The sequence below is a fragment of the Ambystoma mexicanum genome, chromosome 6q (assembly GCF_040938575.1).
Source record: "Ambystoma mexicanum isolate Mex_15411 chromosome 6q, UKY_AmexF1_1, whole genome shotgun sequence".
Classification (NCBI taxonomy): Eukaryota; Metazoa; Chordata; class Amphibia; order Caudata; family Ambystomatidae; genus Ambystoma; species Ambystoma mexicanum.
Window position 1 is genome coordinate 267,907,608 of NC_090937.1, and position 21,913 is coordinate 267,929,520.

The 21,913-nt window shown below is 45.9% G+C and overlaps 1 protein-coding gene across 3 annotated transcripts in view; it reads right to left on the reverse strand.

Moving 5' to 3' along the window:
- The window catches only part of EGF (epidermal growth factor), a 775,649-nt gene that overhangs the window by 229,960 nt on the left and 523,776 nt on the right, over positions 1 to 21,913 (reverse strand). For all 3 annotated transcript variants that reach the window (XM_069630734.1, XM_069630733.1, XM_069630732.1), the window contains 3 exons: positions 8,705 to 8,824; positions 5,586 to 5,711; positions 4,946 to 5,068 (listed from right to left, as the gene is read on the reverse strand). In XM_069630734.1, coding sequence (XP_069486835.1) covers positions 4,946 to 5,068; positions 5,586 to 5,711; positions 8,705 to 8,824 — 369 coding nt within the window. The remainder of the gene's footprint in view (positions 1 to 4,945; positions 5,069 to 5,585; positions 5,712 to 8,704; positions 8,825 to 21,913) is intronic.

Sequence of the window (21,913 nt, forward strand, 5' to 3'; positions counted from 1 at the left end):
ATATGGAATTGGGATGTGTTCACCGGTGAATCAATTTTAACACTCAGTGAGTTTTGGTTGGAGGAGCCCTGGTTGGACAGTCGTCTCATAGTCATTGTGGTGTGGTTCAAACGTTGTCTTTCATAAATGCGTTTTCTTTATTGCTTGTTTGTTTGACACCTGCATTTGAGCCACCTGATTATGGCCCTGTTCCTTTGTGGGCAGCAATGTTGTGGTTACTCATGTTGAGCTTATAGTAGCAAGTTCTTCTGACTTGCCCTACCCTGCCTCTGTAGCCTGTTAAAACCTGCATTTCCTTATGGGCCATGGTTGTTGCAAGACATACTCATAATCCAACATTTGTCAGACAACGGTAGTCATTACAAATTTGCTGGTCTGGGAAAATTGCCAGTAATTCCGTGACCAGCAATTTCCCCACACCGGCAAACTACATGTTTGCCGGTGGGGCTTCACTGATTTACCACCAGCCAAGAGCTGGAGGTAAATCAGGCCCCCAATGGCAAAACACAGCCAGTATTTCTAGCACCGGTGCCAGAAATACTGGCAATCCCCCCTATAGGGTCCCTATTGAATGGGGATTTGCCGCCTTTTTTGCCACCTGGAATATCCCGGTAGTACCAGGATATCAGGCAGCTGAAAAGTTCAGATGCCGGTATCCCGCTAGAATTACCGGTGGGATACCGGCAAACTTGTAATGAGGTCCAAAGGCTTCACCGGGCTTGTTGCATCCTCACAGAATAAGGTATGAGACGAGGAAGTAGGACAGCGTAATAAGGCTGTGATTTCTTACTGCTAACCTTGGTTACAACGACTCCTACTCTTGCACTAGTAATAGATTGCTATGCTACAGGAAATCAGAGCATTAGTAATGACATCTATTATTTCACAATTAGTAATATTTTGTGTCAGAGGTAGAGCAGTAGTAATGGGACCTTTTTCAGAGAGAGTCGGTCCTGAAACCATGAATTTAAAATACAAAAGGACTTATTTTGTAATGGGCGGTGTGGAAAATGAAGGTGTAGAAGGAAGGTGCTATGCTTTTTATGTTTCCACTTTCCAAACCAGCCCATTTTCACATGCTTACAATGTTGAGAAGAGGCATAACGCAGAGATAACATCTGTACCAGACTTTCCTCTTGCGTCTTGTCAATTCATGTTGTTTTATGACTGCATGTGCTATACATCCAGGCACAAAGGGAATGGATTCCAATGCCACGGAATCCGCCTTCATTTAGCACATGCTGAAAGCAGGCAGATTCCATAAGAATCGATTGGTAAATGCTAACTGAAAAGCATATTTTTTACGCTGCATGTACTTTTTTTTTATAACACTGGGAGTATACATGAGGAGTATGATATGATAGGTTATTTATAACACGCTTAATACCCACAGGTTTCTAAGCGCGGACCTGGGATCGAACCTGCGTTGCTCCGTGTCGTCTTGTTTCTAAGGCGAGCACGTTGCCCCTGAGTTATCCTCCCGGGACAAAGGTGGTGGTGCTTGCTTTTCCACTTCACCTTTGTACTCCACCTTGTAAATTTTTAAAATGGCTTGCCGGGAACCCAACAGTAAGTAAGTGTTAATGTTGGTGGTCACTGCATGAAATTTGCATTTTTTAAAGAATGACTGACAAAGAGCATTGCAAAATGTCCCCCAAACGTTTTACCAGACATACATTGACTTCAAGGCATATTTTTTTGATCCCTGTATTTATTTATATAACAAGTATGTATGAGCAAGATTAGAATTCATGTTTGTTGTGTGCATGTTGTTTAATGGATAACAGCAGTATGTTATGTTATGGTGCATTTGTAAAGTGCCTTATGTACCACTGGCATTATCTCAAAGCGCTGTGGGTTGAACGCCCTTGGGGTCCATGGTCCGTATCAGTAGATACAGTAGTGTAGCATATAGTGTTTGGGTGAACTTATGTGTGTCGCCAGAGTGGTTTGCCTGAGTTGGCTGCATTCTAATGCTAGGTGTGGTGCAGTGAATGTGAGAGATCAGTGTAATGTGCGCAGCAAGGATGGTGGTCTCCGAGTCTGCATTCTGGCTGCCCTAGGGCCTGTTTAAGAGATTACGTGTGCCGGCAGATATTTTGTGGAGTATAGCTGCGTTCTACCAGGCTGTTGAGGTGTTCTATGAGCGATGTAGGTACTTGTGCAGCTAGGCCGAATTGACCAAGCGGTGTTTCTGCGTTCTATTGTTTGTTGATGTAAAGTGGAGAGTAAGCATATTGGTAGGAATGAGTGTCTGTGGCTATCGATTGGTGGCCCCCCTCCTTGGGATGCTTTCAGAGCTCAATGCGCTGGCCGTGTCTGTCCTGGTGGTTCGTGGTAGTGGATTTCAGAGAGAGGTAAACTGGCAGCTGAGAGCATTTTGGGATATCTCGGCCAGGCGGTCCTTTTCCAAACACTCTGTAGTAGGACTAAGAGGGCCAATTTTTTCGGGTCTTTGGTGGAATTTTAAGCTGGGTTGATGGGTGCTTCCTGGGTTATCGCATGATTCCCTGGAGAGTCCAACCAAGCATAGTTACTTCAGTGCCTCCGGTGCAGGGTTCTAGGTTCTTATTCCTAGGTAGACAGGGTATCCTTTATTGATCATATACCAACAGCTATGCCTTGGTGGTCGAGCCGGGTGCATGCAGCCCGCAGCTGCATAGGCCTGAACCCCTTTGGTTTGTAGGCAGCATTGTGCACTGCTCTGTGGGTGATGCAGAGGATTTTGAACATGGCCCTTCATCCAATAGGTAGCCAGTGGAGGGTGCGGAGACCAGGCCAGATGTGGTCCCTTCGTCCCAGAGCAAGGAGGAGTTTAGCAGCTGCGTTTTGGACTCTTTAGTGTTTGTTAAGTTGATAGGCTGGAGCATCCAGGTACATGGAGTTTGCACAGTTCAGTCTGGACATGACAATGGACATAATAGAAGCCAGTCTGTTGGGGAAGGGGAGATAAGGGAAGATGCGTCTCAGGAGCCTGAGGTGGTAGTGACAGGATTTGAATACATAATTGATCTGGTGGCACAGGGTTAGGCCCAAGTCCAATGTGCAACCAAGGTTTTTGACTGTGTTGGAGGTAGGAGGGTGGAAGGGTGCCGAGGGAGGCCATGGGAGTGGTTGTGGGAGCAGAGCTGTGTTGCCGCACACCATGATCTGTGTTTTCCCTGGGTTGAGAAGGAGGTGTTTTCTAGTCATCCATTGGTCTATGTCACTGAGGCACTGCTAAACCGGGCCGTTGACCAGAGTCCGTTTTGGGGATTCTCAGGATAATTTGGGTGTCGTCAGCATAATTGTAGCAGGTGAGGTTGTGCGAGCTGATGATCCCTGGCAGTGGGGTCATGTAGAGGTTGAAAAGGAGCAGATAGAGGCACGCGCCCTCGGGTACTCTGGTGTTCACTGGGCGAATTGAGGAGGTAAAAGGTGAAAAGATAGTGATTTGTTTCCTGTTGTTAAAGAACGAGGTAATCCAGTAGAGTGCTGAGTCTCGGATTCCAAGGGAGTGGAGCCGGTCGAGGAGGGTTGAGTGGTAAACAGTATCATAGGCAGTTGAGAGATCAAGGAGAACCAGAGCGGCACATCCTTCAGAGTCTGCTGTGACTTTGAGGTTGTGCCAGATCGAGATCAGTGTGGTTTTAGTTCCGTGGCGAGGCCGCAAGCCAGACTGAGCAGGGTGTAGTAGGTTGTTGGATTCAGCAAAAATGCAAGCAGCTCCGTGTGTCTGATGGAAAGATGTATTAAATTCCTCAAAAATTAAGGACTCATTTTCCAATTTATTTTGTACTTTTGTTCTAATGTTTACATACATTTTAATATTAAATATCTTTTTTCTAACAGTTTAATACTATATTTATTATATTTTTTTGCTCATGCCACTTTAGGTTCTACCCATGTTCCTCAAAGGTGGACTTGTCAAATCCATGTTCGCAAAAAATGGGGAGCAGAATCCCCGGGCCACCGACTGGCCCGCACAGAGAACACTGAAAGAGTCAACACCTAGTCCTCTTTCTTTCCAGTGGTCGCTAGTCTGGACCAGTAAGTGGAGCATGCTGCACCATGGAAGAGAAGTTAAGGAGATTGTGGGAAGATGGGGTGAAGGCACTGAGTTGGATGGGACAGGAGAGTAAAGTCAGGGGGCATTGTGCGAACGGGTCTCAGGATGGGGTGGATGGAGTGCAAGGGGGGCAAAGGAGCACCCCCATTAGGCGTATACACGGGAGGCAAGGTGACAAGGGAGGAAATGGGTGTCGAAACACCTCATTTTTTAGGACAGCAGGGGCCATGGGGAAGGGGGGAATTCGAAGACACAGGCTTCCGCGGGCGGGGACACCGGAGAAGAGTTTGGTGGGTGAGAGCCAATGAGTGTGTAATCGAGGATCTGTGAATAGACCCGTTTTATTCAATCAAATCACTTAATCCCCCTTTTATATAGCTCCAACACAACACTCAAAGGCGTTACAGCGCTGTATGCAATGGACAATGAAAATCATGAATACAGCAAACAGGTATAGGAGTACAAGATTGATACAGTCTAAAGACTGGTCTGCACTAATCGGTCTATAGAGTTTTGTGCAGATCATTCCACAATATTGGTAACGGTATATAGTCAAACACGCTTAATGTGGATTATGAGACATAGCTGGGCAGTGGGTGCGGTTGGGCTAAAATAAGAAAATAAAGTGGAATTATCATAATTAAATGTGGGTCGTAAGTGTTGTACAGTTATAAGTCAAAGAAGACAAACTGACAGGACAAACAATTGAACACTAACCATGTGCAACAGGGAATTTGGGATGAAGCACGCAGAAAAATAAACATATAGTAGCACTCTCAAAGATTGTCCTTGAGGAAATGTGAGTCTTTTAATGCCTCCAGCGTGTTGCACAGTAAATATACAAACAATTTTGGCAGTCACTCCAAACCCCCTAAAAATGCCATAATGCAAAGTTACCTTCACAGTAGGCGCCACTCATGAGCAGTCCATCAGGGCAGGTGCAGGTGTAGTTGCCCTCTGTGTTTGTGCAGATTGCAGGTGCTGTACAGGCATGCCTTCCCAGCATGCACTCATCAATATCTGCCAGACATAAATAGGTTCCCTTTACAAAAGGGCTTTACAACTCAAAAGAACAAGGCTCTTACAAGTGGCATAAAATGAAAAACTTCTGTTGAAACAATCCAATGCTACTTTACTAGTAGTGATTACACTGATAAGTCATTTGTCTGGTGTGAACATGTTGTGTCCGGGGAGTGTGGGAGATCGGTTGTGCCTGCCTTGTGAGGTTTGTTAGATGCTGTGCATCCGGTCTTAACTCGTGCGACAGGCAATGCTTTCCCTCCGCTTGTTTTCAGTCCTAAAGTTCTGACAGGTGTTTTGGTAGATGATCGCAAGGCGAGCGGTGTGGCTGGTGGTGGCTGATGCAGTGTGGTTTTCTATTACTTTTTCTTTGAAAATAGCTACATCCTGTTTATAGCTTGATTTAAAAAATCAGCAACAATCATACTTAGTGTATCATCAGAAGTAAGGGGTGAAAGGTTCAAATCCCTCTGGGGATGGGGATGTTACATGGGGTCATCTTCATCCCAGCTCTTACCTTGACACTGAAGTCCATCACCGTTGTACCCCTGGAAACATTTACAGACATAGCCCCCTTCGGTATTGGTGCAGTCTGACTGGGTTTGATTGCAAAGAGCAATGTCAGTTGAACACTCATCAATATCTGCAAAAAAGCACACAATGAATTAATGAACATATCTGTTTTGGTGGGGACTTCCATGTGCTAAGGTTATACATGATGCACTTAACTTTGTATGTTTTCTTTCATTAAATGTGGGTGCATTTCTGTAACAATTACAAATATTGCTTGAGTGTCAGAGAGCCATGCATTTAAACAATGATGTGCATTTTGTGTGTAGGTGCAAGACCCGTTGACAGATTTGGCCTACTTGACATGAGACGCCCAACCACTCTTGTGGCATCGGCACAGATTTATATTACAGATACTCACACTACTTGGAAGAGAGTCAGTGGTGCCTGGCCCATTAGGGTGGAGGGAAGGAGTCTCACCCCCTTCGGAATGCCTCTCACTTGCGGATCAAAAAAGAGCTGATCAATTTAATGAATCTTATTGTTAGCAGGTGCCAAAAGGCCAATGTATTTGGGACCGCACCCGGTCCTTCATCAGGGCAGGATCTGAAGCACATGTATTACAATCACCTGCTGAAAATATGGCTGGCATGTTTACCCGGTACAGCAACCAGCATAAGGGGTTTCACAAAAAAAGCAGCTAGTGCGGAAGTCTGTGTAACTACATATGCAATGACTACATCATCATAAACCGGTGAACTGTCAGGTTCGCTAGGACTCTCCAGAATATAAATTGTATATTCTGCGAGTTGGTGATCAACGCAGTGATTGCCTGTGGCAGCAGATGATTGTAATACATGCACTTCAGATCTTGCCCTGATAAAGGACCGGGGGTGGTCCAAAATGCATTGGCCTTTTGGCACTTGCTAACAATATGATTCATTAAATTGATCACCTCTCTTTTACTTTTTTGAATTTTGTCATTATTTCATGATTGTAACAAGATTTTGGTTACTTAACTTATTAGTCAGTTTTAGGGTGTGCAGCCCTCATAGCATCCTTGGTCCCTTTTCCTCTTGTTTAACTGGTGCCTTGTGCAGAGGCACTTCCTAAGGGTTTGCACCCGACCCATATTGTTGCATCATCATTTGAGAGTTGATTACCTTGGAGTACATATAGCGGTGCCCAAACACTTTTCCGAGCTAATCCCACACTCGTGATCAGTGCAGGCTTTCCCTGCTTTGGGAGCCTTGTTTCCACAAGCCAGGGATAAATGATAGCCTGGAAGTACTCGAATTGGAGGACCCCAAGGAATCTTGGCCCCAGGCCCTATTTTTTTTTCACACATTCTGGGTTTGGGGTCAGAAAGTACTGGAGTAGGGAGAAAAAGTGGTGAAGGCGGGTACACCTCCTGGGCAGGGTTGATATTCTCTGCTAAGAGAGGAGAGGACTAGAATGAGGAGATTGTGTTTGCAGGTAAGCAGGTGTGTGTGTGTTTTCTATTGGGCACAAGTGGGGGAGGGGGCAGTGAGAGCCAAAGGGATGCCCCAAGTGCCATGAAAACATGATTTATAGTGGCAATGCTGGCATATAATCTAGGTCCTATGATTCTGTTTGGATACAGAAAGCATGATAATGTGTAACAGTGGCAATGCTCGTCTAGATTTTTGACACCGGGTTCCTCATTTTTTGGGGGGGTGGTATGCGCTGCATTAACATGCGTTTTATTGGCAGTACTGCCTACATTGCTGACACAGGGATCCCAGACTTTCTTTGGGTACACAGCATGAATCGAGAGCAGCGCTGAAATATAGTATTGTCAAATCTCATCATCTACTTTAGTACCATTCATTTTAAAAAAGGGTATGCACTGGTATATATTTTTTTGACAGGCCTCGTCATTTGCTCTGGGCGACATCACTTGCATATATTATTTTCAAGCCTCGTAGTATACTTGTGACACAAGGAGCATGAAAGGGAGCAGAACTGACATATATTGTTAACAGGCCTCATGAACTGCTTTGGGTGCAAGCTGAGAGTGGGCATTGCAGGCATATGTTGTTGGTCACATAAACCATGTACGCATGGTGGGCTCCCAGATTTGCTTTGTACACAACCAGTAGCCTTTGCCGGTGAGCAGTACGGCAGATAACCTTGACACATCGCAGGATCTGATTTCAGAACAATCAGCATGAACATGTGTGTTAATGTGGCAACGCTCCCATATATTGTTGTGAAAGGGAATCATAATATCTTTGGACTGAGCCATGATAAAATATGTTTGGAAAACTGTTAAGTGTATTATTGGTGACCTGGCATCAACCGTATTTCAATAATTCACATTCCTCTAAATAACAGATTGAAAATGCAAAGGCTCTTACCTAACATTTAGAAAGTTGTGTTGCAAAATTCCCCACTTCAAACCATTATTTTAAAACAGTCTCATTTTTCGAAATGCTTCTGAATTGGGTCAGCCCTGCTCACTTGGGACTAATTGTGGGGAAACATCTTCACCCCACAATGATATTAACCATTTGCATGCTGTGCGTGAATTATACCTCGGTAGGTAACTTCACTGTTTTCCGCCTGCAACCCATATCTGTTGCTCGATTGAATTTGGAAGTGTGGGGAAGCTAACACAGGGAATCACATATATTCCCCTACTCATCGCTGCATGCATGGCAGGGCACAGCAAATCCCTCAGGTTCTGGGGCTGAGTGAAGTAGGTGCCAGAGTAGGCTGCCCATGGATGCCTGCCAGGCTATGTGCCACCAGGTGTTTAGGTGATCTGCTTGGAAAAGTTGCTTCTATCATGTGGATCACAGGTTCAAACCTGCCAAGGGCTTCTCCCCTTTTACATGAGGTGGAGACTGCCAGAATCAAAAATTCCAGTGACCAGAGACATAGCGATATAGATGCAAAATATGAGAGTTTTGTATTTTTGCATGTCTTCTCTTTGCATAAATGATGTCAATTTTTCCTTTTTCACATTTTCAGCCAAGATCCTGTAGCCACATGCCCATGCAATTCATTCAGATCACAGCATTGCATCTGTGCAACAGAGGGGCATAAGCAGCTAGCCCATGTACGTTTGTGTATTTATTTTCTACCACTCTCAATTGTTACCTTCGCATGAGTGGCCACTCCCCGTGAACCCTTGAAAACACTGGCATTTGACGCCATCTTCTGTTGGGATGTGCTGGGCATTGATGTCACAGACTAGTACTGGAGCCGAGTCATCTTGATCTGTAAGGCAAACACACAATCCCTGTAAATTCGGACAGGTGCAATCACAATATAAACAACAATTATTAGAAGAGCCCATTATTCCAAAAAGCAAGATTTCAAACAAAATGTGCTAGCAAATAAACTAGACACCATAGTCACTGTATTTCTTAATTTCATGTTCACGTTCATCTACCAATAACCATGGCCACAAAGTGGCATCTGTATAAAAAGGAGTAGAAATGCCATATGTTTCCCTGTTTGCATCGTAGAGGCTGTTAGCTACACCCACAGTCAGGAGTGATTGCCCCCAGTGGGCCCTTCTGTCGGAAATGAATAAAGGCTGAATCGACCGGAAGTTACCCTATCCTGACACACCTGAGGGTGTGGTTATTCTACAAAGTGAGAGACTGGGAGGCATTGTACGTTTCTGAAAGTGTCTGTAATTACTGCCAAGCCCAAATGATGGGAAAAGCAGTGCATTGTTTATTGTACTGTAGACATACAAAATGTTATATGTTTGAGACAAAGCATAACTTGTTATTAGAGACATTGGGCCTCATTCCGAGGTTGGCGGTAAGGGGTTAATAGCGCTGGTAAGGGTGCCGGTGCCGTTAACCCCTTACCGCCGCATTACGAGGTCCTTTAACGGGTCCCACTAAGGATGGCTGGTTTTACCAGGCGCCCTTAGTGGGAGCTGCTAAAGGATCAGGGAGCTAACTTTATTAGCTCCCTTCCCATTCCCATTGAGCCCTATGGGGGCTCGAATGGAAATGGGGATGGGTTCCCTGAATATAGGAAATACCGGGTCCTCCAAGGTTGGAATGGCCCGGTATTTCCCCATTCAGGGAACCCAGACCCGGTATGCAGTTTGGGGGTAGCCATGGTGCTAATAGCACCATGGCTACCTCCGTACTCATAATGACCCCCATAGTATCCACAAGAGATAAAATCATCCTAATTCTCCACCCTTGTGCAGAGTTCAAACTGGGCCATGGCATATGTGATGACGTGGCCGCTGGGATGTGGGGTGCACATCACAGGTGATGTTTTACATTAGCTTTCATTGCTTGGCGGCCTCAGACCACGGACAGGAATCGACATGCCAATGTAACCTGTAAGAGGCCCAAGGGAGCACGGCATGAACAATAAACCGGTGTTCACCATGATCCACCGGTGCACACACACCCCTCACAAACCAGACAAGCACCAGAAGGGGGTCACAATCCTTTATTACTCCACCAGTGCACCGAGGTCAGGTACGTGGCTCCAGGCAACCAGCAATATGCTTAAACCTTTCCAGCCAAAGCTTTCTCTGCTGGGAAGTCCCTGTTAGTAGATAGTCTGGATGAAAAATATGTCCTCAATGTCCTCATTGTTTACATGTAGTATGGGGCTTTATTTGGATAGCAGAAACTCTTGTTTGCCTCAGTCTTGAGGTGAGTTTCAGTCGGTTAGATGTAGTCGCCATGGTGCTATGCACACCTTTACAAAATGGTTGTGTTTTTCACATCTTCTGCATGTTTCAATTGGTGTTGGGCACCACTGTTCATATGGCAGGAAACCTCCACAAGAGCCGCACTGTTTCCTGGGCAAGTCGTTTTCTCTTGGGGGTGGGTGCTGTGGCCTGCCACTATCCTTCGCATTTGTGCTGGATGGGTCTCAGCGGCATGAGTTTCTTCCACGAGCAGCGACTTAATCGCTTCTTCTGCAGGGGAGGCTCTGGTGGCAGCAAATTCATGGGACCTGCCCAGATCAAGAATTTGATGAAGTGAAATTCCAGGCTCCCTCAATATTTGCTGGTGGAGTGGTGTGGAAAAGTACTGTTGAATTATTTGTGCCCCTGCTTTGTCTTCCTGTAGGAGGCATAATAGTGCTACTTCTCTCAGACACGTGTGGAACGTGTCTAATAACTCCTGAGGCACGTGACTGCTTGCCATACTTGAAACCGCTAGTAATCAGCGTTAGCAAGAGGGCAGAAATAGTCCTTGAGAGCATACATCATCCTGTCATAGGTGCCGTCCCTGTATCAAAGGAATTGTAGATTTTGTGACCCGCCCCACCTGCAAAGAAGAACAGCATGGATGTCTTGCCACTTTCATCACTGTCACGAGTTGCCTCAAAGAACACATCCAATCCATTTGACAATAATTCCCATCCGAGTACCGGAGTTGCAGGGATACCAATCAAATCAAATTTAGCCACCGGGGGATCCTGAAATGCCTGTGATGGACGTTTAATAGGCTAGTACCAACTGTGGCACCTCGGTCTGTCTGCGAGCGTGCAGACTACAATGTGACTGCATTGTCGCCATCATACTCATCACTGTCCATTATAAATGTGCAGATGGCAAGAATTAGGTCTATATTCTGCAGAAGATTGTACTGGCATTGTAAATAATGAATACCCCCTCTAGAGAGAACTGGTACTTCAATGCCTTAGGATGGCATGTGCACGATGACGTCACCTACCGTTTGGGGACACAATGGGAAGATGGAAGGCTGATGTTCTAATCATCCATGTGAAAGTGGACAGGAACTAGAGATGGACATATAGCATTTGCAGGCAGCAGATAACTCATGGGAGTGTTGAGCAGTATGGGCACCCTCTGCAGGGCTGCCAGATCTGCTTTTGTAGCATATGAATTAAAGGCCCACCAGCCATATGTAGGGTGACACCTTTGGGAAGTGCTGTTTCTGAAGCACACCCAGGGAATGTGTTCTGAAAGGCGCACGCATCTCCAAGCTGTTAATAGCCCCAGGTTGTGGACCTGATGATGTCTGAGCCGTCGAAATACCTTGAACTCAGTTTAAGGGGAGCAAAAGGAATCCAATGCTGGCACTGGGAGCCTGACTGGTAACAGCTCCACCCAACGAGGCAGTCTTATTTATTTAACTGACTTTACACATCCCTACATTTTCATTTAGATTTACATTTATTTATATAGCGCTCAATGGACCCATAGGCATGATGGCGCATAACAGACAAACAATAGAAAAAGTACAACATATAACATAAAAAATGAAGCACAGTAATAAACGACCTAAAAACCAAGGAGAACCCAAATATTCTGAGAACTAAAATAAGAATTATAGGATATCCCACTGATCGTAAACTCAGAGAATTATTTTACAGTTAGTGCCCCCTTTCGGGAAATAATTGCACATGCTGCGAAAATGTGGAAGAGTACTAGACCCTCAACCCACTATGACACAATCACTGTTTGGAGAGGTACACCATTCGCTCAGGTCAATACGGCGAATGACCTGATACCTGATGTCAGATGTCAGTCATGCGGGTGTCCTTCATCATTACAGTTGCTACACCGGCCATGTTGTTCCACACACACAAACAATGCTCAATCACAACAGTACCATCAGTGCCCTGCCATCTGGTCAGAGCCTGCAGTTTACATGAAACTACAAGGTCCCAGAGATGGAATATCACAGACCTACCTGCATTACCAAAATCCTGGTAAAGGCTGGCAACAGAGACATATGCCTAACCCAGTGACCAGGATCACCTATACTGCAATAGCCAGCTGGTGTAGACCCTGCACTAGCAGACCTTGTCTGCTTCTCGTCAAGTGACCACAGCAACCACGCCAAGAACCACAGCCAAAGAGCCTGTCACTGCCCACACAAATTGCTAGACCCTTGCCCCACCAAACATCTGCTGTGTCTAACAATTCCACCAATTAGCTCAAAAAACAGCACCATCGCCAAGTACAAGTAGAAATAAAGAAGGTACGCGCCTCTACACGTGCCTTAAACAGCCGTAGCCCCCATGCCTCAAAAGAAGGCATCTGAGCACCTGAAACAGTTACCCAAGAAGGAGGCCTGCTGAAGCCTAGACCCATTCCCATGTGTCCCAGAAACGTAACCCGCCATCCATCAATCGGGAACCCTGTGTTCCAAACAAGACCAATGATGGATGCAGATATACTCACATCCAAGAGACAGTCCCCAGTCTGACCTACAAAACCCGGCTCATCCTCACCTCATCTACATAAGACATCCCCAGTGGTTTCATTCCTATTTATTGGACTAGTATATTTTGTGTCTGGCAAAAAGTAGGGATGGTCCATAAGGATCAATTGTAAGGAAGCATGTGTGCACAGCAGAGAGACAATTGGATTCATCATATAAACCAGTCCAGTGATACCGACATTATAAACAACACCTACAGCACCATCCAGAACACAATGGCCACCCACAACCTTTGCCTCAATGGCGATAAAACTGAGCTGCTCATTGTAGGCTCACCTTACCGGCTGAAACGCCTTGACAAAGACTTTTCCACCTTCTGCATTGATGGCTCAGTGATATCAGTCCTGAAACATGTTAAAACGTTGGGTGTGCATTTGGAAGCTGAGCGGATCATGACCAAACATATCAATGCTGAGTTTATGGCCCTTTGGAACGTGCAAATATAATGGATGGGATTACAACAGAATAATTCCAAAGTCCAAATAACCGGACAAACTCAAGAAGATGGCAAGTTACTGTTTTATTAACAATTATCTAAAACAGGGAGGTTACAACGAACATCAACAGACAGACGCTCAGTCTCTCAATGATCTCCACGAAAAATACAATTCTTATACTCAATAATGCGTCAGAGTGACATCATACTGCGTGGCAATAGTGAAAAACCTATCAAGGATCCGGATTGGTTAAGGGAAACATCTATATATACACTTATATAGGAGCTAGGATTGTTTTTGGCTGCACTTTATCAGGTGGACAACTTAGGCCTACCTCTTAAAACATGGAACATATGGTACACAGTTTCTCATTTGTCTTACAAGCTGTAAGCAGTGATGACATTTCACCAAAATGCCAGAGGTTGCGGAAGTGACATCACACGATCCTTGACCTCTGGTGATATCACAGGCTGTGATGCAATTTGACCCCACGCTGAACTGACATCACGGGAAGCAATGGAACATGACCTTTCACCCCTTGACTAAACAGGACATGGCATCACATAGCATTATTCCTATGTACACTACAAAAAATATTGTTACGATTTCACTGTAATGTGATATACATGTCATACAAGAATGGATCTCCATATGTATCGTTAATATCAGTGTGTATAGACCCATATTACCAAATTACTGTGAATGCAAGCAGATGTCCAGGCTAAATAATAATGATGTGTTATTATATAGCAGTTACACTTAAGTGCTTTATATAGAACAAATACACATACAGTATCACCCAACATGTGTTGGTACTCATTTATCGACCTCAGAAGGATGAAAGGCTGGGTTGGCCTTGCCAGAATTCGGACCTGCAACCTGCAACTCACTGAGCTATCTTACCAGCTATAGCTCTGAATGTTGTCAAAGTCAGAAAGCAAATTGCACTATGTAGTGGATACCATTAAACTGGTAACTGAGATTTAACAGCAGGCCAGTTCCTCTGCAGGTCTGATGCAAAGTTGGCCACATGTCAAGCCTGCGTGGATCTACTTTTCAGGCTTCAGAGGTTGGCAAAATGCATACCATTGGGAGGGTTCATAAGTGTGTATTAAATAATTTAGAATAGCACAGGGAAAGCAGCACACTCACACGGGATGCCGCACTCTGGGCACTCGTTACCTAATAAATGCAAACAAACATCCTGAACAGCATGCCAGGAGATAGGAAAGATAGACACATTACAACAAAGAATTACTTGTGGCACAATGAAATCAAGGGCCACTTAATGGGCTAGGGTCAAACATGTATACACTGTACACAAGGTTTTAGGCACAAGGATTTTGTCAAGTGACCGAGGACACAGAGATGGAATGTCTTGTCATGATCGTAACGGAGACAACGGCAGAAAAAGCAAAATACATAGTCCGAAATGGATGCCTATTCTACTCTAAATGATTTTTGAACGTTTTTGTCTGCATTGTGAATTTGAGGTGTTTAAAAACAGACTAAATCAGTCACTCACCCCCTGGATTGTTACACTTGTGGAACCCCCTGTTTTTTTAAGAGGCCTGCTCAACATATCCAGCCACTCCAGAAACAAAGAGCCACATGGTGCTGGCCACAGCCCAGGAGTCACCATTTAAAAAAAAAGAAGAAAGGAAAAGGTTTTCTTTTTTTTTAGGGGCAACAAACGGAGACCACAGGGGTAGCAAGGAAGACCTCAGGGGTCACAGCTGTAGTCACCACGCCACAGGGGGACACCTCACCTTCTGCTCCCCCTGCAGAAGAACAAGATGAAGAGTCTATGGGGACACCTTCCCCATACCAGCCAACATATGCTGATTTGAGAAAAGTGGTGAGTGCGATGCTAGAGGCGGAGTCGAGTTACACTCATTTGAAGTTTGACTAGGGCTTCGGCCAAGCTCCGGCAGCGTCTGCCCGCATAAAAGTGGATAGGCGGCCTCATGTTGATGTTAAGATTTGTTGGGGGCCAGGAAATATACAAGGGGTGCGAGCATTGATAGACACCGGGGCGGAGGCCTCTTTGATTCATGGTAATCCAACATGATTTAAAGGCAAACAGTTTACTATTACAGGTCTAGGCGGAAAGGAGACCCCCCGCAGTACAAACGAGAGTGGAGGTGAAAATAGGCAATTTGAATAGGCAGAAATACCAAGTGTTAATTGTCCCGATACCTGAATATATAATTGGCTTTGACATTTTGGAAGGGTTAACCTTGGGACTTGGTGGTAAAACGTACCAGTTTGGGGTGAGCGCATTAATTTGTACACCCATTACCATAGGCAAATTGAAGATGCACCCAGTACAAGTGCCAGTGGCAACCAAGCGGGTACCAAAGAAACAATACCGCATTCCTGGGGGGCACAAGGACATTTCAGACACCATCAAAGAATACGTGGAGGCGGGTGTATTACGCCCTATTGGTAGATGGGTCGTGGAGGATGACGGTGGATTACAGGGAGTTCAATAAACACACTCCTCCCTTAGTGCCCGCAGTCCCAGATGCTATTACATTGATTGAAAATGTCCAAATGTTTGAGCGGACTTGGTATGCAGTGATCGATTTAGCTAATTCATTTTTCTCCATGCCAATTGCTGATGTGTGTCAAGAACAGTTTGCATTTTCGTGGAGTGGACGTCAGTACACTTTCACGAGGCTACATATGGGGTACATACACAGCCCGACGATCTGTCACCGGCTGGTGGCAGAGCACTTAGACAAGATACCGTGTAAACCTGACATACAAATCTCTCATTACATTGATGATATTTTGATCCAAGGCAAGGATGAGCACAGTGTGCAAAGCCAGTTAGATGTCCTTATGGAAGGATTGAACAAGGAAGGGTGGGAGATTAATCCAAGTAAAATTCAAGGTCCAGATGAAACAGTGATATTTCTAGGGATTCAGTGGCATCATGGGCATCGAGAAATGGAGCCCGTCAGAAAATACTTGAATTCACCACTCCAATGAACAAAAAGCAAGCTCAGCAGTTTATAGGACTGTTTGGGTTTTGGAGACAGCACATTCCTCATTTAGGGCAGATATTGCCCCCCCTATATAAAGTGACACAAAAGAAATACGAGTTTCAGTGGGGGGGAAGAGCAGCAAAAAGCTTTTGAGATGGCGAAAGACACCGTGCAGCAGGTGCTTGATTTATGGCCTTGAAGGAAGGAGAAGTGGAATTAAATGTGTCTGTACAAGACAATTATGCTAACTGGAGTGTGTGGCAGAAACAAGACAGGAAACGTGTGCCATTGGGATTTTGGAGTCGTAAGTTGCCTGATGCTGGTAACTCGTACACTCCATTTGAGACGCAATTGCTTGCGTGTTATTGGGCTCTTGTTGATACCGAGCAGATGACGGTGGGCCATGATGTATTTATGAGACCAGAAATACCAATTATGCAATGGGTACTGAGCACTCCTAAAAACGCATCGAATTGGACATGCTCAAGAAGCCAGCATAATTAAGTGGAAATGGTATATTCAAGACAGAGCCAAATCAGGAAAGGGTGGAGTGGCAAAATTACATGAGCAAGTAGCCAATATACCGTCCTCAGATTACATACCACCGGAATTGTCTGAAAAACGTGAGTCTCCCGTGAAATGGGGAGTCCCTTACAGCGATTTGACCGTAGAGCAAACAGAGCATGCTTGGTTCACGGATGGTTCAGCGCGATACGTGGGAACTGAGCGATTCTGAAACCAGTGTCGTACAATCCCAAAACAAAAAAGATGTTGACAACGACAGGGAAAGGGAAGAGCAGTCAGTTCGCAGAACTCTACGCAGTTTACCAAACATTGAAACAAGAGACTCCTGGTCAATGTTATGTGTACACAGATTCCTGGTCAGTGGCGAATGGATTGGCAGTGTGGTTGCCAACTTGGCAAAAGAATGGATGGAAGATTCATTCAAAAGAGTTGTGGGGAAAAGAACTGTGGCAAGATATTGCAGAAATGCTATTACAAAGTGAAGTCACTGTATATCATATGGACGCGCATTGTGCCACAGATTCATTATAAATGCTGAACCCATATGCATGCATTAGTAATGGCCGAACCCCAAACCCTCACCCAAAATGATAGGCTCACAACTTGTATCAAGTGTTGGCAATAATAGGCCGTAGGATTTTATTGTACAGATATGGGTTATGGCAATAACAGTATCACATATCATGATGGTATCATGCTTTTGGGCACCGGGTCCTGAGGTTACTCCCTCGGACCCGTGCCGCCTTCTTGTGTCCCACGACTTGTTGTGGGCACCGTAAGGTGCCCTGTACTTCTTTTTGTTCTTCTCCCCTTTTTGTAGGGTGGGCGGGTTCTGTGGTAAAGAAGCAAGAAGATTTGGAAGACACTGAGTATACAGTGAACCTCCTGTTTGCTTGGGTCCCCGTTCAGGGTCCACAAACAGATTGTGTTTAATCTGAGCATGCTGCTCTCATTTATAGGACCCAGGGAGGCCCTGGGTCTTTGTTGTGTATGTGGTGGGGGCTGCTGTTTTCGCAGCCCCCGGTTGGATAGCCGACTGTATGACCCCCTGGTGGGGGCAGATCTTTTGAACCTGGGCCCTGCCTGACGGTTGTTTTCCTTATGGCACTTAGCACCTTGCTGATTGGAGGAAGGGTGCGATGACTGTTCGCACCTTACTCTTCCGTGGCTTTTGTGCTGCCGAGACTGCGTGTCTCGGTAGCTGGGGGAGGAGAGGAGCAGGCGCGGGGAGGTTGGGGCTGCCCCTCTCCCAGTTGCCGATGGTAACAGCAGTTACCCTGCCTCGCTTGTGGGATGCCCATGCTGCACTGCCCATAACTGCTGAACCCATATGCATGCATTAGTAATGGCCGAACCCCAAACCCTCACCCATTAATGATAGGCTCACAACTTGTATCAAGTGTTGGCAATAAAAGGCCGTAGGATTTTATTGTACAGATATGGGTTATGGCAATAACAGTATCACATATCATGATGGTATCATACTTTTGGGCACCGGGTCCTGATGTTACCCCTCGGACCCGTGCCGCCACACACGGGCAGGTTGCCGGCTGACCATGTTGCCCCAAGGGTATGCACAAGAGACAGCCCCTGGGAACAAGTGTTGATTGATTTCCCGAAAGAAATGCTCCATGCCCTGGCTAGACAGATGGGTGCCGTCATGGAGAAAAAGGTCTGGGTTGCCTAGTGTAATGGCTGGGTGTTTTATGAAACCCAGTCCTCTTGTTATACAGAATCTCTCTATCGCTTGTTCAGTTTTCTTCTGGATATGTCTATAGATTCGTAGCAGTTGGCCCCTAGCTATTTCTTTCTTGGTAAAATGGCTGAGAAGTATATTTCAGTACCCCTCCAGTTGTGCGAAATGCCTGCTAGGAAGGAGCAGATTTCTTCGCATAGGATGCGTCTAGCTGTGTTGACTAGGTTGTTGCCCCCTAGATGGATGATCAGGAATTCTGGGGCGTCCCTGTATGCCACCAGTTCTGCTAGTGTTTCGTGGACGTCAGCCCAGCGTAGGCCTCTGTATCCCCACCATGAAGTAATGGTGTTTCTGAAAGGTGGCCCTTCTTTGGTCTCTTCTGCCCATCTGCCTGTCCTGAAAATGAAGTGGCCAACTATCCATGCTGATCGGAGTGTGGTCCTCGATTCGCCTGTTGTTTCTGTGGTGGTGGGAGGTGGGGAAAAGAAAGAACATTTTAGGGCGGATGGCTATATCAATTTTGGTCTGATATATCTTTTATAACAGTCTGACTTCCATCCCCCTATGTTTTTCAGTAGTTGCGGTGCTAAACCTCCTTGCCATGCTGCGGTGGCGGCACCTATCCTGAAGGAATGAGTGCCAAAATGTTTGGGATCCCACCCTGTTCTGCTGATTGCTTTTATCAGCACTCCTTTAAATTGGTAGCGGCTTAGGGCCGATGCATCCTTGTGGATTAAAAAACTCCCCCCTACTTTGGGTCGTTGTGCGTAATAGAGGTTGGTGATGCAAACCGGGCAGTTTGTTGCCTCATCGATGCAACAAATATTGATGGTTCTTTTTGCACCCGTTTTCGACTGTTGCATTTCTATGTTAACACTCTCCTGTCTCACCCTGATTTCCATGACGCCCAGGCCGTTTGTGGCCTTGGTGCTGGAAGCGATGAGTTCTCCTACCCGGAAAACCCCGAAGTAGGCTAGGAAAAAGGCTGTTTTAAATAACATTATCTCGTATGGGTGCCAACATATGGCTTCCAAATGGCTTGCTATCTGCACCAGTTTGCCGAAATCAAGGGGTCGGCGGGTGTCCACTTGCGGACCCTCTATTCTGCCCCATCCATTCATTGCATGAGAGATGAGGACGGTCTGGGAGGGGTCTGAATCGCCCCGTATTTTTGTAAAGTATGAAATTGCCACCAGGTGTCTTTTAGCCCAATCCCTTTTGAAACGTTGTTCCCGGGCCCATTTTAAAAATACTTCTATATCTTTAATCGTTATTAGTTCTACGTGGTTTACACCTGTGGCCTTAAATACTGTTTGCAAACACTTACTGTACTGTGTTGTAGTGGTGCTTGCCACCGCCCTCTCTGCCATCACCGTTAGGAAGCCTGTGGGGTTGTTGGCACCCGTTGTTGATGTGCCTGATTTTTGTTGGGCATCCCGGCCTGGGCTCTCTGGCGCTGGCGTTGATGCCAATGTGTTGCTGGCACCCCTTTTAGAGGTGCCTGCTTTGTATTGGTCATCCCGGCCTGCACTCTCTGGTGCTGGCGTTGATGCCAATGTGTTATTGGCACCCGTTTTAGAGGTGCCTGCTTTGTATTGGTCATCCCGGCCTGCACTCTCTGGTGCTGGCGCTGATGCCGAAGTGTTGTTGGCACCCGTTTTAGAGGTGCCTGGTTTTCGTTGGGCATCCCGGCCTGTGCTCTCTGGCGTTGGCGTTGATGCCGTTATTCTTGTCTTCCCATTATTGCCCAGCAGTCTGCTGGTATTGGTGTCATCTGTTCTTGGCCGTGCGGCGCTAGCTCTCGGAATCTTGTCCACTGGAAACGAGATAAGGCATCAGCAATGTTATTATCTGCCCCTGAAATGTGCTTCACTTTGAGTACAACGTTTACTTGTAGTGTGACTGTTGTAATGGCTCGTAATACTTTTAGTACTAAAGGGCATTTCGTAGACCTTCTGTTTATGGAGCCCACTACAGCCATGTTATCGCACCAGATCAAAAGTTCCGTATTCGCTAGTCGCCTGCCCCAGATGTGTAATGTTAGCCAGATGGGGAATATTTCTAGAAGGGTGATGTTTCTTGTCCACCCTGCTGCTTGCCATGAATTGGGCCAGTGTCCTGCCACCCATTCAGAGTCTAGTATGGCTCCAAACCCTTTGCTCCAAGCTGCGTCGGTGTATAGGACCCTGTTTGACCGGGTATTTAAAGGCGTTCGCCAAAGTAAAGACCCGTTGAAATCTCTGAGGAATTTTCCCCATGTTTCCAGGTCTTGTTTCACCTCTCTGCCTAGCCGGATATGCAAGTGTGGTTTGGTGAGTGATTTGATTTTGAACTCCAGGCTTCTGGAAAATATCCTTCCTTGAGGTATTATTTTGGATGCGAAATTGAGGCTGCCGGCTAAGGATTGTATTTCCTTTACAGTCCCCTTTTCTCTCGTTATCAGGTTTTGTATTTTAGCCAGGAGTTCTGATATTTTTGTTTTGGGGATTCTGCAGAGCCCCTTTGCTGAGTCTATTTCGATGCCCAGAAAAATTATGTTTGTGTCTGGTTTGGTGGTTTTTTCCCTCGCTAGGGGAACTCCCCACTGTGCGGCCATGTGCACAAGTTTTGCTAAAGCCCGGCCGCATTCCTCGGAGTTTGGTGGCCCTATGACCATGAAATCGTCTAGGTAATGCACTATTTTTGTCCCTGGTCTCTGCTTTAGGAAAGCCCATTGAAAAAAGGAACTGAATTGCTCAAATAGTGCACAGGATACTCCGCACCCCATGGGAAGGCATCTATCTACGTAGAATTTGTTGTTAAAAGTGAAACCTAGCCACTGCTGTGACTCTGGGTGGACTGGCAGTAGTCTGAAAGCAGATTTGATGTCCAGTTTAGCCATCAAGGCGTTTCTGCCGCACTCTTGTATGAGCCTTACCGCCTCTTGGAAATGCGTGTAAGATACAGCGGATTCTGTGTGTGAGATGCCGTTGTTTAAAGACTGGCCCTTTGGGTAGGAGAGGTGATGGATTAGTCTCATTTTCCCGGGTTCTTTTTTGGGGAACAGGCCTAGTGGAGATATTAAATAGTCCTTTAAAGGCATGACGTCCCAGGGACCTGCTACCCTGCCCAGTTGCAGTTCTTTCTTGATTTTGGTTTCTACTATCTGGGGGTTGTCCCTGGCTGACTTTAGGTTCATCGGGATGTATTGTGACCCTGTGCCCTTAAATGGGATGAAAAAACCTTTGGTGAAACCCTGCCATAGTAACCCTCTGGTTTCCTTGTCTGGGTAGCTGTTTAGGGCGTCCCTAAAATTGCCCGGATTGATGGGTGTTTGACCTGGTCCTAAAATTGGGATATCATTCTTTCTTGGCTGGTAGTCTGGTGCAGTTGCTTGCTGCATGGTCGCCATTGCAGTTTGTGCAGGCGTGTTTGCATTCTTTGCCCCATGTACACTGGTTTTTCCCAAAGTTTCTGCATGGGATGTTGGA